Source organism: Carlito syrichta, unplaced genomic scaffold (genome assembly GCF_000164805.1).
Source record: "Carlito syrichta isolate Samal-C Ts95f unplaced genomic scaffold, Tarsius_syrichta-2.0.1 Scaffold315561, whole genome shotgun sequence".
Taxonomy (NCBI): domain Eukaryota; kingdom Metazoa; phylum Chordata; class Mammalia; order Primates; family Tarsiidae; genus Carlito; species Carlito syrichta.
In genome coordinates this window covers 881,728-902,370 of record NW_007259657.1, presented here as the reverse complement: position 1 = coordinate 902,370, position 20,643 = coordinate 881,728, and the positions used below count along the sequence as shown (strand labels likewise).

Below are 20,643 nucleotides of genomic sequence, written 5' to 3'. Positions count from 1 at the left end.
CCCTTCCTACTACCACATTTCTCCCCCAAAAAAGTCCCTGACCCAATAAATCTGGAAGTGACAACGGACAGGAACCCCAAGGCGCCGATTGTACCCCCAGAGCCAGGTAGGTGCCTCACAGGTCCACAAGGGCAGAGGAGGACGCAAAGGGAAGAGAAGGAGGCTTCACCGTCACAGTCTGTGTAGACACTGCTAAGCTTTAAAGGCACAAGATCCAGCAGCCTGTCACCGCAGCTCGGCCTACAGAAGCCAACTCACCCCATCTTCTGAGCCCAGAGTTGGTGAGGATCCCAGGCTACAACACCTAGAGATCGAAAAATGAGGAATGTTCCTGAGCCCATGCCTGCCTGTCCAGACACCAGTCCCACATCAGCCCATCCCCACACCAGCCCAGCCCACACACCTGCCTGCCCAGACTCCCACACCAGCCTAGCCCTCTACACCTGCCCACCCCACCTGCCTGCACCAGGGAGTTCTTGGGCTGGCCTCTGATTCTGGCTGGAGAGGCGGCCTTCAGGCCTACCATGCTGCTATTTCCAGAAAGCTCCAGGGACTGCAGCAGGGGACTCAAGCAGACAACAGCAAGCATCAGAAGGCCCTGTGGTTGGAGACACTCACTATGCTGCCTACTGTGCTGACTGATGGGGAAAGGGGAGGCTACCAGAGCTCCCACCCGAGAAAGCCTGCAAATGGGCACAAAAGAGAAACCGAGTCAGGGCAGAGGGTGTGATGAGGGTGCAGGGGGATCAAGGAGAGTGCTGCGGCAGGAAGGATCACAAAGGCAGGACGAGGGTCTGGGAACAGAAAAAGCCCACACGCAGCAGGCATCACACATGCCAGGTGCCAAGGCACCAGGAGCCACGGCACCATGAGCCACATGTCCTAGGAGCCATGGCACCAGGAGCCACAAGCACCAGGAACCACATGTACTAGGAGCCACAGCACCAGGAGTCACGGCACTAGGAGCCATGCATACTTGGAGTCACGCATAGTAGGCGCCACGACACCAAGCTAAGCATTTATCACATATGTGTGCGAGCTCACTCTCTCCCTCTGAAATGTCACAAGCCAGGGAGCTGAGTCCAGTTACTGCCCCCATTTGACAACGGAGGAAATGGCTTGGAGGGGCTGGGGGTGTGGCCCAGGTCACACCAGTGTCAGGGGGCTGGGCAGGGACAACAGATCCGGCTGCCATTGTTCTGGGCAAGGGACTGAGCCCAGCCCCATGGGCAGAGGGCCAGGCCAGGCGGAGACAGCCTGAGCGAACTTCAACTTCCCAGTAAGGACATGGGAGAGGGAAGGAGGGGAGAGGATGAGGGGGCAGACCTGAACCCAGGTTCCCCAGGTGACCCCACCGTGCCCCTGTCTGGCCCCTCAGAAGGGCCGGACGACCTGTTTGGGGTTCACTGCCCCAGAGGGTATCAAGGCAGCCTAGAGCCATCAGAGACCACCGGCCGCTGAGCTCAAGATGCCCACCTGCCTACTTGGTTCATCTCCACCCGAGGAACACTGTTGCAAGCTCTGTGTTGTGACATTCAAGTGCCACCTAAAAACCAGATGACCCACCGAGCACCCAGGATGGAAGCTGCCCCAGAGCCCCCATCCCGTGAGGAGCCACAATTCCACACTCCAAGGGCTGTGAGCACGACTTGCCAGACAGAAGATGAACTGCATGGTTACTCAGGTTGGGGAAGGAGGCAAAAATTTTATTTTAACAACGTTGAAGTAATTAAGCCTAAACCTTAGTGAGCTCAGGGAGCCAGGCTGGCTGGACAGAGCTGAAAACAAGCAACGTAATTCCAGCCCCCAGGGGCTGAGCCTCTACCTGACAGATGGCATTCCCATCAACAAAGCAAACCCACATGAAAGCCACAGGTCTGCGGGAAGCAGCAGGGAACCCAGAGCTGGCTCAGAGGTTCCAGCCCCTCCCTGCCCCCAAGCTCTCGCTTGTCTCCATTTACGCCCCCCACCCCCACCACCCTCACCATGTGTTAGGGACACAGAATGAGAGGCCAGCCCCTGTCCCCCATTACTCAACAGTCCAGCAAGGGCAGCAGGCTCTGTGGGACCATTTCTGCTTGGAGAGAGGGTTCCCGGCCCAGACCTGGAGCAGGGACGTGCTCCCTACATAAAATGACTTATCCTTGGTTTCTTCATGCCCGTATCATGGCTTCTAGTGATAGACGTTTCCATGTGCTGTAGCATGCCTGCTTTCAGTGATTTCATTCCTGGGGTGGGGGAGTGATAAAATCGGGAGGCTTCCTGGGAGAGACACCCCTGGAAACCATTCCACATGCCACAAGCCACACACAGCAGCCTCAGAAGACAAAGATCACAGGGAACAGGACGCGGCAGGCCAGAGACAAGCACGTGTGCATGCGCATTAGACTAATCCGAGTTGAAGGCAAGGTTTACGGGGAGGGGGAGCCCTCTTGTAATCCACTCAGTGTGACCACAAGGGGGTCGGGGGAGGAGAGGGAGGCCCATCCCCCACCTGCCCAATGGGTAGGCATCCCATCTTCCCCCACCTGCCTGACTCCATAGCCCTCCCAGGCAACCATGATAACACCCCACAGTTCAGATATGACAGATCCTCCGAGAGGAAGGAACTTGTCCAAGGCCACACTTGACCTTGCGCCTCAGCAGATGCTGAGGTCTGCCAGGGGATTCCTACTCTCTTTTGTAATTTTTATTTGGACTTGTGTCTCTTGCCTCAAGTCCTCTATCTGCAAGTAACCATCCCCCCACTCAGAACTCAGGGTTTTGCCTGTAGGTCAGCCTGGGACCACGGGCTGTGGCTACAGCTGTTCACTGATTCAAGAAACCTGCTGTTATTTCATCTGAGCCTCACAGCAACCCTGCTTTGCCATCTCTATAGGTGAGGTGAAATGACACACCCCAGGCCAGACACAGTGGCTCACGCCTGTAATCCCAGCACTTTGGAGGGCCAGGGTGGGAGGACTGCTTGGGGCCTGGGCAACATAAGAAAAACAAAAAGTTAGCAACCAGGTACTGTGGCTCATACCTATAATCCCAGCACACTGGGAGGCACTAAGCAGGAGGATCACTTGACTTGAGTCCAGGAGGTTGAGGCTGCAGTGAGCTATGACTGTTCCCCTGTACTCTAGCCTGGGTGACAGAGCAAGACTCTGTCTCTAGGGCACCCTAACTCATACCACCAGCAACGGGTGACAGGCACGTTACTAACCCATGCTGATGAAGCAGTGTGCCCCTCATGTTTGCCCCACTGCCCCCAGTCATCTTGCCCAATGGCTTCACCTTCCGGCCTTCGGGGACAAAGAAGTCACCCACGAGTTGGCTCACTCACCTGCATGGGCGGCTAACCCCATCACCCTGGTGGGAAGGTACATCTGCCTCCACATCCCCAGCTTCCACCAGGGCCAGTCAATCCCAGCTGAGGATGGGGGCGGCCACAGACAGTTTCTCTCTGGAGCTCCCTACCCATGGAGAGCATCCCATACTCAGACCACCCCCCTCCCCAAAATCTTGACCTGCTGATAACCTGACCCCAGGCCCACAGCTGTCTGGACATAGGTGCCTGGATACCCTGCCTTTCTGAAATATCTTCCTGCCCCCCAAGACCCACCAGCAGCAAACTCGGAATTGGGGGCTCAGATGTGGCCCTTACAACCTCCTAACCCTGGCTGAACCCCTCAATGTAAGACAAGCACTTCCTTGCCTTGCCAGGAAGACCGTCCACACTTGCTTCGACCTTCTTCTTTTTACTAGAAAATTAGACTAAAGTCACATGGTAGAGGGCAAGCCTCTGAATGCCAGGCAAAGTGGCGAGGACTCTCTGTGCAGCACTGTCACAAGCCCTAGGCACAAGCCACACGGCAGCCTCCACAGAGGCAGGGTCTGACTGGGGAGTTTCCTCAGAGATGCCTTGAAAAGGCAAGCTGCAAGGCCAGTGCTCTCAGTCTGGCATCCACACCAAACCCAGACATGGGAGAGCCTTTTCTTCCTTTTTAGGAACTTGAAAAATCCGTTTTTCTCCTTTCTGTCACAAGAGGAAGCAGCAGCCTTCACCACTCCCCCGGCCCCCAAGTTAGGGTGTGTCTACAAGGTACACCCCTGCCTGACCTCTGTTCACCCAGCCCTGCCCATCTCACAGGGACCACTCAGGACAGGCCCTACTGAAATCAGGGCGTGACCCCAACCGTCAAGTGGGGGCACTAGCAGGTCTGTCAGTCGGGCCTGTGCAACAGCAGCAGCAGCAGCCACAGGGGGTGACATCCCAGCACCTGGGAACCACAGGTAACCAAGAGCCCCTCCTTGTTGGAGCAAAGGAAGTGCAGCAGCTCCTGGGACAGGATCCCCAGCCAGTCAAGGTCAGGACCAAGGCCACGAGAAGCTAGGACCAGGAAGATGCGCACGCGCGTGCGCGTGCGTGTACAGACACAGACACAGACATACATACACACACACACACACACACACCCCAGGGGGAGAGGAGCCTGCAGAGAGACCAGGAAGGTGGTCCCCGCATATACATGCTCTTTCTCTTTCAATCTCTCTCTCTCTCCCCTTTTCTCTCCTCTTCCTTCCCTCCATCTCTCTATACCCCACCACCACCCCATCTACCTTCTCCCTCTGTCTCTTCCCCCTCCAGCCCTGCCAATCACCAACCCACCTGGACCTCCCCCAAGCCTACAGCCCTACTTCCTGCCATCTGGGTGATACCAGCTGCTCCCCATCTACCTCCTGTCCCACCCTGGAAGTTTTAGGGAGTTCTGAAGCAGCCTGGCCCCCTCCTCAGGGTCCCAGGCTGGTAGAAGCCTGATGATGAGGGGGTGGCACCCCACTGCCAGCACAAACCCAGAGTGGCCTGTCAACCCCTGGACAGTAGAGCCAGAGAGTCTTCCCCACACGGCTCTGGTGACGCCGCCCAGCAGCTGATGGACCAAGGACACCTACTGCCTCTGGTGCTGCCTCACCGTCCTACTCCACAGGCCTTGGTCTCCAGATCTGTGAAACAGGCCAGTGTTTCCTCCATAGGACATCAACAGAACACTGAAGAGCCGAGGCCCTGAGATCCCAGCATAGGCACTGAGCAGAGGCCAGAGCCTCCATTCTCGCTAAGCCTCCAGTGTGGGCACAGAGCTGAGGCCCAAGGCCAACCAGCACACCTGGAGAGTGTCTCACAGCAACAGAAGGTGAGAAAAGGAGAGAGATCGAGACCAATTCGCACCTTTTGCATTGCAAGACAAAGCCTGCCTCTAAGAGGGCTGGGCTCAGCATGCCCCTGGTGTCCTGGGCCATCCACTCCACCCGACCCCTGCTCTGGGAGCAGGACAGGGCACACGTGGATGGGAGCATGCCCCTTGCTGAGCGTGGAAAAGGGACATCTGGTGGCCAGAGCCCTGCAGACCACGCCTGGCCAAGGGAAACCCCCATGTGGGTTGCAGTGGGGGGGGGGGGGGGGTGAGCTATCACCTGCAGGTGCAACCAGTCCCAGGCCAGGAGAGCCCTTCACCCCCTGCAGATGCAGCACCAGGAGGGCCCTGGGGGGATATGAGCAGCCAGATGGCCTGTGAGGCAGTAAGCAGCCCCATGCAGGAGCTCTCTGTCCTCAGAGACCTGCGACCATTCCTGCCTTCCCGTTGGGGGCTCCTCCCCACCCCCTGGGGCTGTGTGCTCTGCTCCCTCACCATGAGGGCTGCAGCCAGCCTCAGCACCTGCTCCTGCAACTCCCAAGGCAAGCCCCAGCTGCAACTCTCCATCAGCATCCCCAGCCAGACCCAACCCGACTCCAGATGCACCTGCCCCAGGTGGCCCCACTGAGTTCTCCTGACCCCAGATGCATCTGTCCCAGGTGGCCTCACTATGCTGGCTGGCCCCCAGACCCCAGATGTACCTGCCCAGGCAACCCCACCACGCTGCCCACCCCGCATCCCAGACACACCTGCCCCAGACAGCCCCTCTGAGCTGCTCCCCCAACCCCAGATGCACCTGCCCCGGGCAACCCCCCCCCAAGACGCACTGGCCCTGGTGGCCCCACGATACGCCCCCATCCCCTATCCCAGATGCACCTGCCCAAGCAATGCTCCCGCCTTGGCCTCCCAAAGTGATAGGATTACAGACAAGAGCCACCATATCCAGACTTTATTTATTTATTTATTTATGAGTCAGGGTCTCACTGTTGCCCACAGGGCCACATTGCCCACACTGAAGTGCAGTGGCATGATTACGGCTCACTGTAGCCTTGAATTCCTGGTCTCAAGCAATCCTTCCACTTCAGCCTCTCAAATAGCTGGGACTACAGGTGTATACCATCACACTGGCTAGATTTTTTTGGGGGGGGGTATTTTTTTTGTAGAGACGAGTTCTCACTATATATCCCAGGTTGGTCTCAAATTCCTGGGCTCAGGCAATCCTCCTACCTTGGCCTCCCAAAGTGCTGGGATGACAAGCAGGACACCATGTTTTACATATTCTGTCACCATGGAAGAAGGACCCAAACAGGTCATTCATTCACCCAAGAAAATGGAAACATTCTGCAAGCAAGGCCACCACGGCAATAAGCAGCAAAAGTCCTCAAGTGTGCACACCCTCTGAAATTCATTCTAAAGAAGAAAAAACATTTGTTGGAAGACTGATGTACCAAGTAGGTCCATGGTGGTATCGTTTACAATTCTAAGATGGAAAGAACTCAGTATTAGTAACAGTAGTGTGGTGGCTCATGCCTGTCATCCCAGTACTTTGGGAGGCCAAGCAGGAGGACTGCCTGAGACCAGGGGTCCAAGACCAGCCTGGGCAACTTGGCAAGACCTCATCTGCACAATAAATCAAAAAATTAGCCGGGAGTGGTGGCGCACACCTGTGGTTCCAGGTTTCAGCTACTCAGAAGGCTAAGGCAGAGGGATCGCCTGAGTGAGCCAAGCAGATCAAGGCTACAATGAGCTGTAATCGTGCCACTGCACTCCAGTCTGGGCAACACAATGAGACCCTGACTCAAAAAAGAAAAATTAAACACCACAGTCAAGTGGGATTTACCCCAGGAATACAAAGTTGGTTTGTCATCTATAAATCAACTAATGTTAATACATCATATCAATAGATAAACTTTTAAAAAGAAAAAGTCACCAGGCACAGTGGTTCATGCCTATAATCCCAGAACTTTGGGAGGCTGAAGCAGGAGGATCACTTGAGCCCAGCAGGTTGAGGCTGCAGTAGCCGTGAGCATGTTCCTGCACTCCAGCCTGGACAACAGAGTGAGACTCCGACTCACAACAAAACAAAACATCAAAACACTAGCAAGGCCACATGGTGAAATGTCACACCCACACTGACATTTGTATTCTGAAAAGATATTTCATGGCATGGGAAAATGCTCACCGCACAGTGGATGGAACAAAAGCCAGCGACACGCAGCCTGAGGGCCTCATTGACCACACAGCGGCACAAGGACCACAGTGTTAACAACGGCACCTCCGGGCAGGGGATGACAGGGAGTCAGTTTCCTCTATCCAAACTGTCATTTTTAACTTCCTCAGGCATGGACAGCAGCTACGAGCCCAAGACCCCAGCCTCCTCCAGCCTCTGACGTCAGAAGTGGAGGAAGTTGGTCCTCTCTGCAAACGCAACGCAGGATGTTATTCCTAAAGTGAATTCCTTTCACCTGTGGCCAGGCTGCTGGCCTGTGAGTCCCTGTGCACCATCCCAGTCACTTGTGCCATCAACAGACACAGTTTTAACTCAGCCCGCCAGACCCCGTGGAGGGACAGAGGCGCAGGCGACTAAGAGCAGTTTCCAGTGACAGGCATGCCAAGGGCACACTTCCTTCTATTCCTTCCTTCTGTTCTTGCTTCAGACAAAAGTCTTTCCTTCAAGCCAAGTGCACACATTCCTCAAGACAATTCTAACATTTAGTAGACAGCCCATGCTTATCTAACACAACCACAGGAGGCTGACAGACCTCGAAGCCAAGGCCAAGGGGAGGACACAGTTACAGGTGGTGCCACACCCACAGACGTTTGGTCTAAAGATCACTGCCGGGTGTGGTGGTTCATGCCTGTCATCCCAACATTTTGGGAGGCCAAGGTGAGAGGATGGCTTAAGCCCAGAAGTTGGAAGCTGCAGTGAGCCATGATCATGCCACTGCACCTAGCTAGGGCAACAGAGTGAGACCTCTACTAAAAAATAATTAACTACTTTAAAAAATAAAGATGACATGGAACTGTGTGTGTGTATACATGTGAATACATATGTTCTGTCCACTGGCCACCACCAGGCTAATGGCAGGTGTCACCCTCAAGAAAAGAAGGATGACTGGACGTGGGGGCAGGCTAAGATTCTATCTCATCAGAAAAGTGTTATTTCTTAAAAAAATAAGAGAAAAAATTCTTAAGCAAATGGGGAAAAGTCATGTTCATATTTATTCTGAACAAGTATGTACGTGCTCGTTATACCATTTGTGCTGTTTTATTTTTAATTTTTCAAGATAATAAAGGAAAAAGGAAGGTGCTACTGCAGGTGAGGCCCTGGGCTGCGTTTACTCTGCTGCTTCACTGAGCTACGGGATTTTTGCCAGTCTGTCCCAGTCTGGTGATCACATGTGAGAGGGCCAAAAGTCAGAGCCCAGAGGCTAGGGCCCCGTAAAGCAAAACTTCCTAAATCTCCATCTCACGGTCACTGGTCACCATGTCACTGCTAGCCACTGCAGCCTCTCCCTCCCCACTCGACAGCTCCAGGACCTGCCTTCCTGTGTACCTACCACATGTGATAGGGGCTGGTAACCTGACATCCCGGGACCTGAGCCCACTCTGCCTTAGGGGACCTGGCCGGGGGTGACTCTCCCAGAAACCCCTAGAAAGTCCTGAGCCATGGCTCCTGCAGGAGTGCAGGAGGCTTGTTAAACACAGGATTAGACTACTGGCCTGGCAATCTGCATTTTGAGTACGTTCCCTATGACACTGGCCCTGCTGATCCAGGCCTAGAGCACAGACCTGCCGCTTGCCCACTGACATTCAATCCTGTTGGAGGAAAAGACCCAAGCAGCTGGGGAGCTTCTGAAATACAGATTCCAGGGCCCCTACCCAGAAGAGCCCAGCGCAGCTGGCCAGGAAGAGGATAGAGAATCTGCCTAGGACCCTGGGGACAAGCGGGACCCCAGCCACAATGGCATCCCCCTACCCTTTGACTTACACTCCCAAAAGTGGCCAAGACCTCTTTGACTCCACAGGCTTCCCAAGGCAAGCCCAAGCGTCCCAGAGGAGCAAGGACACACTCCCGAGAGGCACCCTCATCCTTCCCAAGCGTCACCACCTGAAGAAGGGAATGGTCTGGGAACAGAGCAACCGCCCGGCAAACAAGACCCAGTGCTGTGCAACCTTGACATGTCTACTGAAAAGTCACAAGCAAGAGGGGCTCATGCAGGGGCTCGTGCTGCTCACCTCCTGACCAACCCAGGCAGAGCAAGGAATGATGTGAGTCCCACTACAGGCCAAGCCTTCAAGGCCCTCATGGCTACTCTCTAAAAGAGAGCCTGAGGCCAGGCGCAGTGGCTCACACCTGTCATCCCAGCACTTTGGGAGGCCCAGGCGGGAGGATTACTTGAACCGAGGAACTTGAGACTATCCTGGGCAACACACTAAGACGTTGTCTCTACAGAATATAAAAATTAGCTGGGTGTGGGGGCATACCTATAGTCCTAGCTACCTGGGAAGCTGAGACCAGGAGGTTGAGGCTGTGGTGAGTCATGACTCCAGCCTGGGCGACAGAGTAAGACCCCAACTCAAAAGACAAAACAAAACAAAATGGAGGCCAATGGTGATTCTTTGAGGAATGTTCTTGAACACTGCTTTAAGATAATAACCAAATGTGTCTGTGCTATAATGTGGGGGAGGCAGGATGTGAATTGTGTACATAGTGCAGCCACAATAACAAGAGAACAAGAGACATCACTCAGTCAGAGGGGAATGGGAGGCCCAATGGTGACCATCCAGGTGGCTCGTGTGCTGCCTGCCCTCGTCACATGCTTGTTTCTGAGCTGTTTACCTGGAGCGTGCACCATTTTGCCTGCCTGCCACACTCACCCTACTCTCCGGCCCACTGGAGGGAGGCACAAGCAAGACGTCCCAGGGAGCCTGTAGCCCCTGCCACGGGGTCCTGCCCACTTCCTCCTGGCGGGTAGGGCTGTGAGGCAGGGACCTTCCGGGCCAGCAGTAAGTGCCATCAGGGAAGGTTGACTGACTGCTCTGAGCCAGGGGCAGGCTATAGCCTGGCCTCCAGAGCTCACAGTGCAGGAGGAGGCCCGGAGGCGGGTCCTGTTTCCAAGGTTGCAGCCCCATCTGCTCTGAGTCAGGCAGAGGCTGCAGCCCCGGCCTCCAAGTTCATGGTGCAGGAGAAGGAGGCCAGGAGGCGGGTCCTGTTTCCAAGGTTGCAGCCCCATCCTCCAAGGATGGGGGGCAGGTCCTGTTTCCGCTTATGAGTCCTCTGGGCTGAGGGTGGGCTAGCCATCTCTTGCTTCATGCAACCACCTCCCATCTTCTGGGACTCTGCACGGGCCAAGAGCAGCAAACGGCCTCTTACACCAACAGCCTCCAGTGGGCACTGAGCTCAGCCTAGGCCTGAACTTCAGAGCTGGTGCCCCCAGTGGCAGAGCCCTCCTGAGCCAAAGGCAGCATTCATGGTCCAACAGCCTGCAGCGGGAGCCTGACTGCTGTGTGTTGCTCACGGGACACTGCAGAAACACGGCCCTGTCTGAGACTCCCATGGCGAGGTTTCCACCTCCCAACCACAGCGGGCAGGAGACACACCTGTCCAGGAGAAGGCCACGAGCTCAGCCCAGCTCAAGCATGGTCCTTCCCATGACTATCCACACTGGAAACTGAGTTGCTCATCAAAATGCCACTCAGGTGTCACCTCCAAAAAGTCTTCCCCAACTGCCCCCATGTGGACTGTATTGGGAATCTTGTCTCTTGACTCTTGAGCCTTTAGTACGTGCTTCTCCTTAGGACGGTCCTGAAAGCCCCTTCCTGTCACAAACAGCGCCTGCAGACAGGGCCCCGCCACTAAGCACCTCACTGTGGACACCCAGGTCCCCAGCAGCACCATCCCCTCTGCCTGGCATCCCCTGCCCGACTGTCACAAGGGAGGCAATAGCGGAGGTGCCTGCCCTGGGCATGGCCCCTTACACCAGGAAACAAAACCACCTGGGTCCCCAGAATCACCTCCCATGGGCTCTCAAGCCATCCCCCTGGCTCCTCTCACCCCAGACCCCTTGAAATGTCGGGCTGGGTCTACACTTCCTGGAGGTCACGGCCAGAGTCCATGGGGCCACGCTTCCACAGACTGTGGGCCGAGCATGGGTGGCCACTGCAGTCCACACAGACAGACCATGCCAGCACCCACACCCAGGAGGGGAACCTGCCACCCAGGAAGCCCAGGCCACCCCTGTCGTACCACCCCACGTTGGCGCAGAAGCTCCTCCAGCACTCCCCACCCTGACAGGATGCAGTTGGGCACATGCACAATGCCACAGCACACACTCTGCCGGGAAGCCTGTCCCAAAGCCCTCAGGGACCCTGGATGCTGCAGCCTCTGCTCAAGGGCAGCCAGGGACTTTCCCACCCCGCAAGCCTTCCCGACGCCTGAGGATGTCCCCGGAGCCCAGAGGCAAGACTAAGCCACAGGCCCGGAGGCCATGTGCAAGGACCAGCCTGTGGCAGGGCTGTGCTCAGGTTCAGGGGACTGGCAGTATCAGGGAGGCAGCATCAAGCAGTCATTCTCAAGTCACGATCCCAGGTCATGGGAGCCCAAAAGGATGCCCTGGAGGGAGCTGAGGCCCCGAGCAGGGCATGCCCAGGTCCCCAGGCCATGTCAACTGAGTGACGTGGCCCGCAGGACCTCCCGGATAAGCACAAGGGAGGACAACGCTCGCCATGGAGGACAGGCTCATGCCCAGGCCAAGGTGTAGTCTCAGCCCACTCCAGCAGGACTGGTCTTCCAGATCATGAGCTGTCAGAGCTCTCAGCCTGCTTCCCCACGTCATGTGGGCCTCCACAGCAGCATCTGTCATGCACCAGTCAGACGCGGCAAGCCCCAGCCGGGGGACATCCCGCCTCACCCATAGTGGGGATGCCCTCCCAGGGCAGGAGACACCCTGCCCCTCCCTGGCCAGATGCACGCCCTGTACCTCGAGCCCAATCTCCTTCTGCAACTGAGGGGTGGGCTGATTACACCCTTGGCCCTTCTTCCTCTCAGCCCTTCAATGGCTCCCATACAAAATGGCCCAGACCCAGGGGCTGAGGACATAACTGCACCAGGGCCCTCCTGAGCCCATTCCGGCAAGTTCCATCTGTGAAGTCCTCCAGGCCAGGCTCCCTCTGGGCCCCACAGTGCAGGCCCAGCACTACCCAGAGCCCACAGAACACAGTGGACAAAACCCAGCTGCACCAGAGCCCCCTTACATGAGGCCAGGGAAGGGCTCGCAAAAGCCCCACCTGCAGCAAGCGGACACCCAGCCGGACCCCTCCCTGCCCCCCGGCCTCACCTGGTAGTAGGCCTTGACGCTGCGCACCAGGACGGTGAGGTTCTGCACGCGGAGGCTCGCGTCACTGCTCACGTGTTTGTTGATGTGTGCGTTTGTCGGTCGGGGGTCTCTGGGGAAGAAATACTGAATGGAAACCGGACCTCGGGCCACACTTCCTGTCCCAGCGGCGCCTGAGCTCTGGTCCCGCGTGACCATGAGGCCATGACACTTAAGTAAAGTCCTAACTGCACAGCCACGCCGGGACTTCAGGTGGGCCACAGCCCCCACTTCCCCCACCTGAGCCCAGGGGTCACCCCAGGGCCTTAACTCATGCGGCTTCCATTCTCACTGGAACACCCACGGAGGACAACCCCATGTCGATGCAAACCCAAAAAGTTATACTGCGCAAAAGTCAATGCAGGCTGGGTTGGTGGCTTGTACCTACAATCCCAGCACTTTGGGAGGCTGAGATGAGAGGATGGATCACTTGAGCAGAGGAGTTCAAGACCAGTCTGGGCAACATAGTGAGACCTCATTTCCACAAAAAAATCAAAAAATAAGGTGTGTTTCTGTAGTCCCAGCTACTTATGAGGCTGAGGTGGGAGGATCACCTGAATTCAGGAGGTTGAGGCTGTGGTGGGCTATGATGGCACCACTGTACTCCAGCTTGGGCAACAGAGCAAGATCCTGTCTCAAATAAACAAACAAACAAAAAATAGCCTAACCAAAAATCATTTCAACTTTAAAAGCTGACCAAGGCACAATATGTGAAACACCTATAAAGACAGAACAAGGGGAAATGGCACACTTTCTGACTTAATAAACCCACAAAATCGTAACAATCCACTTCACACGGGCCCCCATCACTGGGCTGGTCTTGGGCTGATAGCCCACTGAGTGTTCCATGAGCTCTGGGTGGTGCTGGGCCTCCTGCCTGTGACTGATAGCCCTGAACCCAGTCCCACCTTGGAAAGCTGGCACAGGTGGCCCAGGACACCACCCAGTGTAAATGTGCCCCGAGAAACACTGAAATGCAAATAAGTTATGAGGAAGATCCGAGGGCAACTTGTTCCCCAGTCTCAGGCCAAAGGCAAGTCTGGCTGTGAGGAACTGGAAGGCCGCAGGGAGTAACTTACAGTTCCACTCATCTATAGTCATCTATTGCTCAGAATCCTCAGTGTCGGAAAATGGTTCCCACTAGAGAGCAGTCTTGCAGAGGCCAAGTTGGCCTCCACTGGCCTCACAGAGGCTGAGCTGGCCTTCACCCTTCCACACGCCAAACACTGCTTCTGATAACAAAGGCCTCCCTTCTACCCAACTGTCCCAAGACACCATGATGTATAATTCAACAGAGGGTGGCTGCACCTGCCATCCAAGCCCTGTGATGCCAGCGCTGAGCATCCTGGGACCAGCATGGGGAGTTAAAGAAATCAATCTCAACATCATTCAGCTTGTTCAAAGCCAACAATTAATGGAACACTGATAGCCAGAAAAAAAGCTGAGGCCGGGTGCAGTGACTCATGACTTTCATCCCAGCACTTTGGAAGGCTAAGAGGGGAGGACTGCTAGAGTCCAGGAGCTCCAGACCAGCCTGGGCAATGTAGAGAGATCTTGACTCTACAAAAAAAATTTAAAAAAACTTAGGTGGGCACCTGTAGTCCCAACTACTCAGGAAACTAAAGCAGGAGAATTGCCTGAGCCCAGGAGGTTGAGCCTGCGGTGAGCAGTGATCGTGCCACTGCACTCCAGTCTGGGCAACAAGGTAAGACCCTGACTGAAAAACAAAAGCAAAACTCTACAAACCAAAATCATTTTAAATGTGTCTGGAAGTGTGTTTTTTTTTGGTAACACAACTGGTTAAAGTTCACCCGTTAAGTGTCTGACATGCACACCACAAGGCCTCCACAGTGTCACACGTGTGCAGACCCTGTACCTACAACATCAGTCAGCAGCCACGGATTTGATGTAGTCACCCAGTACCCCTAAAGCAGTTGGAGCACCTCAGGGCCACCAAAGCCCTCTATCCAACACTCAGGCAACAACATACACTACTGTCCTAATAGCAAGATAGAGCGTAGCCAGCCATGTGTTGCTGCCTGTCTTTCTGGGAGACCTTAATCACCAAGAGAAAAAGGTTAATGGCCTGTGGAGGTTAGCTGAGGAAGGGAGACGTCTAGAGGTTAACTGCTGAGGTGTTAGCTTCCAGGGGTTCCCGGCATCACCAAGTGACTCATCTTGAAGGAACAATTCTCCCTTTGCTGCAGAACCTGAAGAGAATCAATCTTGTAGTGACAGGTGTGCCTTTTTTCTTTTCTTCCCCTCGAATCAGGTCTTACTGCCACCCAGGCTGGAGTGCAGTGGCACAATCATGGCCTACCAAAGCCTTGACCTTCTAGGCTCAGGCGATCCTCCTGCCTCAGCCTCCCAAAATGCTGAGATTATAGGCATGAGCCATTGCGTCCAGCCATAAACATGTTTCTTAAAACAGCGTACTCAGAGAACACACGGGGTTGTTTCTGCTTCTTGCTAGTAGAGTCCCAGTCTCCATCCAGTCAGACGGGGCCAGCCCAGGAGGGCCAGGAGCCAAGCATGGGACACCAAGCGTACATGCACAGCTCGTGCAAAGGCCCAAGGATGGGCACCTGGGAACACTTACCCCATAGCCCAGAAGTCTCTGCACTCCACTGCTGTCCCCCAGTTCTGGGGAGGAAACTGTCAGTGAAACGAAGCTCTGAAAGAACCCTGACACTTCCGGGCTGAGTAATGAGACTCACTGTTGTGACCACCAGGGCTTCCTCCTTCAGCTAAGGTTTCCTGGGTGAAGTCACAACAGACACCTCCCCAGGCAGGTACAGCTCAGAGCTGCTGGGCCCCATGCCCCAGGACTCTGCCCCTCTGTGCTGCAGGAGGCAGGAGCCGGCAGATGTGGGTTCCAGGTCCCAGGAATGGCCAAGTTCTCTGGGCCTTGGTGTACTCATCTGCCAAGAGGCTGCAGGACCTTCCTTTGAGCCCACAAGGGCTGCCATTCCATGAAGCCCAGATCTATGTCTGGAACGCAGACTGTACTCGGTCTCACATCACAGGAAGACAAGACTGTAACTACCATGCAGCTGCAACTCCCCAAGAGCCACGGTCAGAGCACCCACAAGACAGCCCTAAAGCACAAAACCTCACCGGCAACAGGACCACAGAGGAAGGACCCATGGCGTGTCCGGTAGCGGGTCCAACCATGGGGGCCATCTAAGTCCAAAGTGCTCCCCCACAGGGGTTTCCTTCTCATAAAATGTCTAACTAGGAAAAAGGAGTCAACTCTTGCTAGAACTTTACAGAGAGTTATAATCCAGGTTTAAAGCAACCTGCACCCCTCCTCTGGAAGAGGAAGTTCCCAAATTTTAGTCACATTCCAAAGACTTCCTAAACCTGAAGCTTAATCAAGAAACTGTGTTGACACAGACAGAAGAGATGTGCAGGCTCAGAGTGGAGGCGCATGCCTGTAATCCCAGCACTTTGGGAGACTGAGGAGGGAGGATCACCTGAGCCCAGGAGGTTGAGGCTGCAGTGAGTCATGATCGCGCCACTGCCCTCCAGCCGGGTCAACAGAATGAGATCCTGACTCAAAAAACAAACAAAAAGGATTGCTACTTTGACATGGCAAAATTATAAGCAACTTTTATTTTGCTCATCTATAAGGTCTGATTCTCCTACAATGAATATAAGCTTTTAGTGTGATCTTTAAGGACTCAAACCCCCACGAAGAAAAATGTATGCCGTAGCCAAGTAAGGAAGTTACTTAAGTCACAAATACAAGTCATTTTTTCCCAAAGCGTTTGCACCAACACAAACTCATTCAACCAACAGGCATTTGCCCTTTACCCTCAGCCTCCACACCCAAAAAATGGAAACATAAACTACTCTTCAAGTACACTGAGGAGAAAAGTATCCTATTTCTTTTTTCATTTTTGAATAAGGGTCTCACTCTGTTGCCCAGGCATGATCACAGCTTACCACAGCCTCAACTTCCTGGGCTCAAGCTATTCTCTCATCTCAGCCTCCTGAGTAGCTAGGACTACAGGTGTGCACCACCACATCCAGTTAATTTTTTTATTTTTTGTAGAAATAGGGTCTCACTATGTTGCCTAGGCTGGTCTTGAATTCCTGGCTGCAAATGATCTTCCCGCTGTGGCCTCCCAAAGTGCTAGGATTACAGGCGTGAGCCACCGCATCTGGCCTTGTTGGGCATCTTCCATATGCATAATTTAATCCTTCTCAAATCTATAAAACATCCTCTCCTCATTACAGACCAGGAAATCGAAGCTTCGCACATCTACATAACATGTCCAACATAACAGAGCCTGCAGGTGAAGATGTGAACTTGCCTGCCTGATGCCGGGGTCAAGGCTCTTAAATAACTCCTATAGGAGCAGAAAGTCTGTCCAAAATTACCCAAAGAAACACGTTTTCCTCGGTGCCCGGGGCCAGCACCGCAGTGTTCAGAGGCAAGCAGCAGGATATCTCCACCAAGTTTGATGCTGCTGGTCCCCACGGCCTCCTAGCCGTGGGCCTCCCCTGAAAACCGAGTCCAGGCTTCCCTGCCTCCTGCTGCTGATGTGAGTGAAGGCCGAGTCCAAGAGCCTGCTCCTCCTGTGACTACAGTTGCCAGAGACAACGGTGGGGGGGGGGGTCACAAGGCCCAGCCAGCCTCCACGCAGCCCCAAGGTGTTGGGTGACAAGCCTCTCCACTGGGCTGGGCAGGCCAGGGCACGATCCCTCAGGACCTGCTAACCTGGGGAACGGTCACAGCAGGCACAAGGGTTAGGCAGAACCCATCGGTTGGCCCAACAGCACCCACGAGGCAGACATGCAAGCGGAGGCTGAGATGGCGGACAGCCTGGGCATGGGGCCGGGACTTGGGTGCCAGAGTCCGGCCCCGCCCGAGGCCGCACCAGCAGCGGCTGAGCTGAGGACCACGTAGTCATTGAGGTACTGAGAATGTGGGGGAAGGGCAGGCGGGAAAGAAACCACCTTGGGGTGCTGGGACCCTCTGGATAGGCTGGCGCCTGCATGAGTGAGCCACGATCCCAACCCCACAGGCCCCAAGCTGAGCACTGACACTGCATTAAAGCCTCACAACATTGTATCAGGAAGAGATTCTATATGCCAATTTAAAGATAGGAAAACAGAGGCACTGGGTGATGTGCCCGGTGTCACGCCCCAAGTATGAGGGACATCTGGGGTTCAGACCCAAGCTGGCTACATAGGCCATCCAATGCCGGGCCCAGGCTTCTTGTATTATTTATTTATTTATTTCTATTATTCTTTTTTTTAGAGACAGGGTCTCATTCTGTCATCCAGACTGGAGGGCAGTGGTATGATCACGGCTCACTGCAGCCTCAACCTCCCAGGCTCAGGTGATCCTCCTGCCTCAGTCTCCCAAGTAGCTTGGACGACAAGTACTTGCTACTATGCCCAGGTAATTTTTTGTAGAGATGGGGTCTTGCTATAGTCCAGGCTGGTCTCAAACACCTGGGCTCAAGCAATCCTCCTAATTCAGTCTCCCAAGTAGCTGGGACTACAGGTGCACACTACCATGCCTAGCTAATTTTTTTTTATTTTGTGTAGAGACAAGGTCTCACTATGTTTCCCAGGCTGGTCTCAAACTCCTGGCCTCAAGCAGTCCTCCCACCTTGGCCTCCCAAAGTGCTGGGATGACAGGCATGAGCCACTGCACTGCCCAATCTATTTCCTTTCTAGTTGAGGCAATTTTACATAGAGTGAAATGCTTGTATCTTAAGCTACAGCTTGAGGAGTTTTGGAAAACGAAGCGCGCTCCAGTCAACAGCAGAACACCTCATCCTTCTCAACTTCCTTCCCAGCAAGCCCCGCCCACCTCTAGACCCCCCCTGCGCTGCTGCTTCCCAGCACCTGGAGCCAGGGTCCTCGGATCACCCAGGCATAGACCACAATGCTGGCGTCCGTGCCCGCCCGTCCCTGCCACTCCTGCTCTGGAAAGCCACAGCCTGTGCCCTGCCCAGTCTGAGGGCCCCAAAAGCAACACTGCATCTCCAGTGCAGAACGGTTGCCTTGGGGGATCACGGAGGAGGCTCCACACTGCTTCCCCAATCCAGCCAGGCCAGGCGCACACTAGGAGTGGCTACTTCTCAGAGGCCTGCCTCCGACTCACAGCAAGCTGTAAACGCTGCAGGAATTCCAAAGGTCAGGGAAGAAAGAGGACCAGCCTGGGCTTTTGTCTCTCCTGGGTCGGGCGTGAAGCGAATGAAAAGCCTGGGACACTGCTGGCTTTTTAATTAAACAGGCCTGGGCCAGAGAGGACAGGCAGAAGTCTCCCCGGTCACAGCACCAAGGGAATCCCACAGTTTTTATGGTCTAAGAGAAGGGGGGGAGTTTCCCGGGGCTCAGCCGTGCCCAGCCGGGAAACACGGGTTCATTCACGCTCCAAGCAGCGTGCCAACAAACAATGGATTTGTTTTCTTGATACCTCATCAAACACAGAGGATGGAGAAGACTGGTAGGAAGCTTTTTCCCTACACAAACAGCCATGAATCGCCTTTCTTTTTTTAAACATTAAATAGCACGACATCAAATGACTTATTCAAACAAAATGAGAGTGGTCGAGCATGGTGGCTCATGTCTGTCATCCTAGCACTTTGGGAGGCCAAGGCAGAATTGGTTGAGCCCAGGAGTTTGAGACCAGCCCGGGCAACCTAGCAAGACATGGTCTTTGGAAATAATAATAAATAGTAAAAACAGAACAAGCAACATTCTTCGGTAGCATCTAAAACAGGCCTCCCTGGGCAGACCCTACTTAAGTCACTTTCTGGATGCCGGAAGCAAACAGCTTCCTTCCACTGTGGGCAGCTCCCATCAGCAGGAGTTCGTGTGCACCCAGGAGGCTCTGAGTGTTCCCTGCCCTCTGGGAGCTCAAGGTAGAGCGCAGCCACGGAGCCGTACCTCGGCAGCCCTCAATCAGGAGGCAGGCTCCCAGACCTCCAGAGGGGTCCTGCTGGGAAGGCAAGCTTCCACAAGACCCAGTGTACCCCGGCTCCCGACCGGCTGGCCCCCAACACGGCCACTTTCAACTCAGTCCGTGGCAGGGAGCTCAGAAAGGCAGGCCCCACCGCGGTGAAACTCTATAGCCACCCTCGGTGCAGGGCCGGCCCACCCCACACTTCCTGTAACCGGACACTCCGTCACAGTTCTGTGCCCCCAAAAAGAAGGGGGGCTCTTCCAACTCATTGTTAAAGCCACAATGAAGTACTGAGTCCGAAGTCAACTACACTATCTATACCATGTGGATGACAACCACTAAGCTCCAAATGCCCCTCATCTCGGAAGGGACTGCTCGCCCACCTACCCACGTGCAAAAGGCACCTGGCCACCGAGACGACAGCAGCGTCTCCACCCGCAGAGACCCCTCTCCTACCCCCCTGAACTTTCTGAAGCACCGCCCCACCCCAAGACAGGCACTTACATCTGCAACATGATTTGGTTCAGGAAGATGCCATCCACCAGGTCCATGTACATGGTCAGGTTGTCCTGGGCGCCGTCTGCAAACGGGCCGAAAGTTTTCACCTGCGGAAAGTGGGGAGAGAGGCAGGAAGTCACCTCGGGCGCAGGCGGCTGGGGGGGGCAGGGTCCGGGGGGCAGTCGGCCAACCCCGCCAGCAGAGGGGGCACAGGCCGCACCGCTTTCCCGCCCCAAGCCCAACCCGCCCCGAGCGACAGCTTCCCCGCCACTCTCACCCGCGTCCCGGCGCGGAAAAAAACAGGGGACTTTTCAATAAACGTCTCACGTCTCGACTGCTATGGAAGTCGGCGGGCCCGTCTAGACCGCTCGAGTCCCCGGTGAGCGCCCCACTCCCCACCGCCGTCTTCAGGCTGGTCTCGGCGCTCGGAAGCCGCACGAGGTGCTACTGCTGGGGAGCGGGGAAAGCCCCGGGACAGCCGCGGCCGCTGGGACCCCGCATGTCCAGCGCCCAAGCGGGAACAGGTGTAGCCGCCCGCGCGCGCGAGCCCGCCCGAGAGCGCACCCGGGGCCTGAGGGCCCCCAGACGCATCCCCCGAGCCCGGCCCGCCGCGGCGACCCCTCGTCCCGGGCCCCTGGCGCCCCAGCCCAGGGAGCGGAGCCGG

The 20,643-nt window shown here is 55.3% G+C and overlaps 1 protein-coding gene across 1 annotated transcript in view; it reads right to left on the bottom strand.

Annotated features, from left to right (window-relative positions):
• CCDC88C (coiled-coil domain containing 88C) overlaps nt 1-20,570 on the bottom strand; it is a 113,644-nt gene extending 93,074 nt beyond the window's left edge. Inside the window, exons 1-3 of the mRNA XM_021706412.1 lie at nt 20,544-20,570; nt 19,986-20,086; nt 12,518-12,626 (exon numbers count right to left, since the gene is read on the bottom strand). Coding sequence (XP_021562087.1) covers nt 12,518-12,626; nt 19,986-20,086; nt 20,544-20,570 — 237 coding nt within the window. The remainder of the gene's footprint in view (nt 1-12,517; nt 12,627-19,985; nt 20,087-20,543) is intronic.
• Between the last annotated feature and the right edge of the window lie 73 nt (nt 20,571-20,643).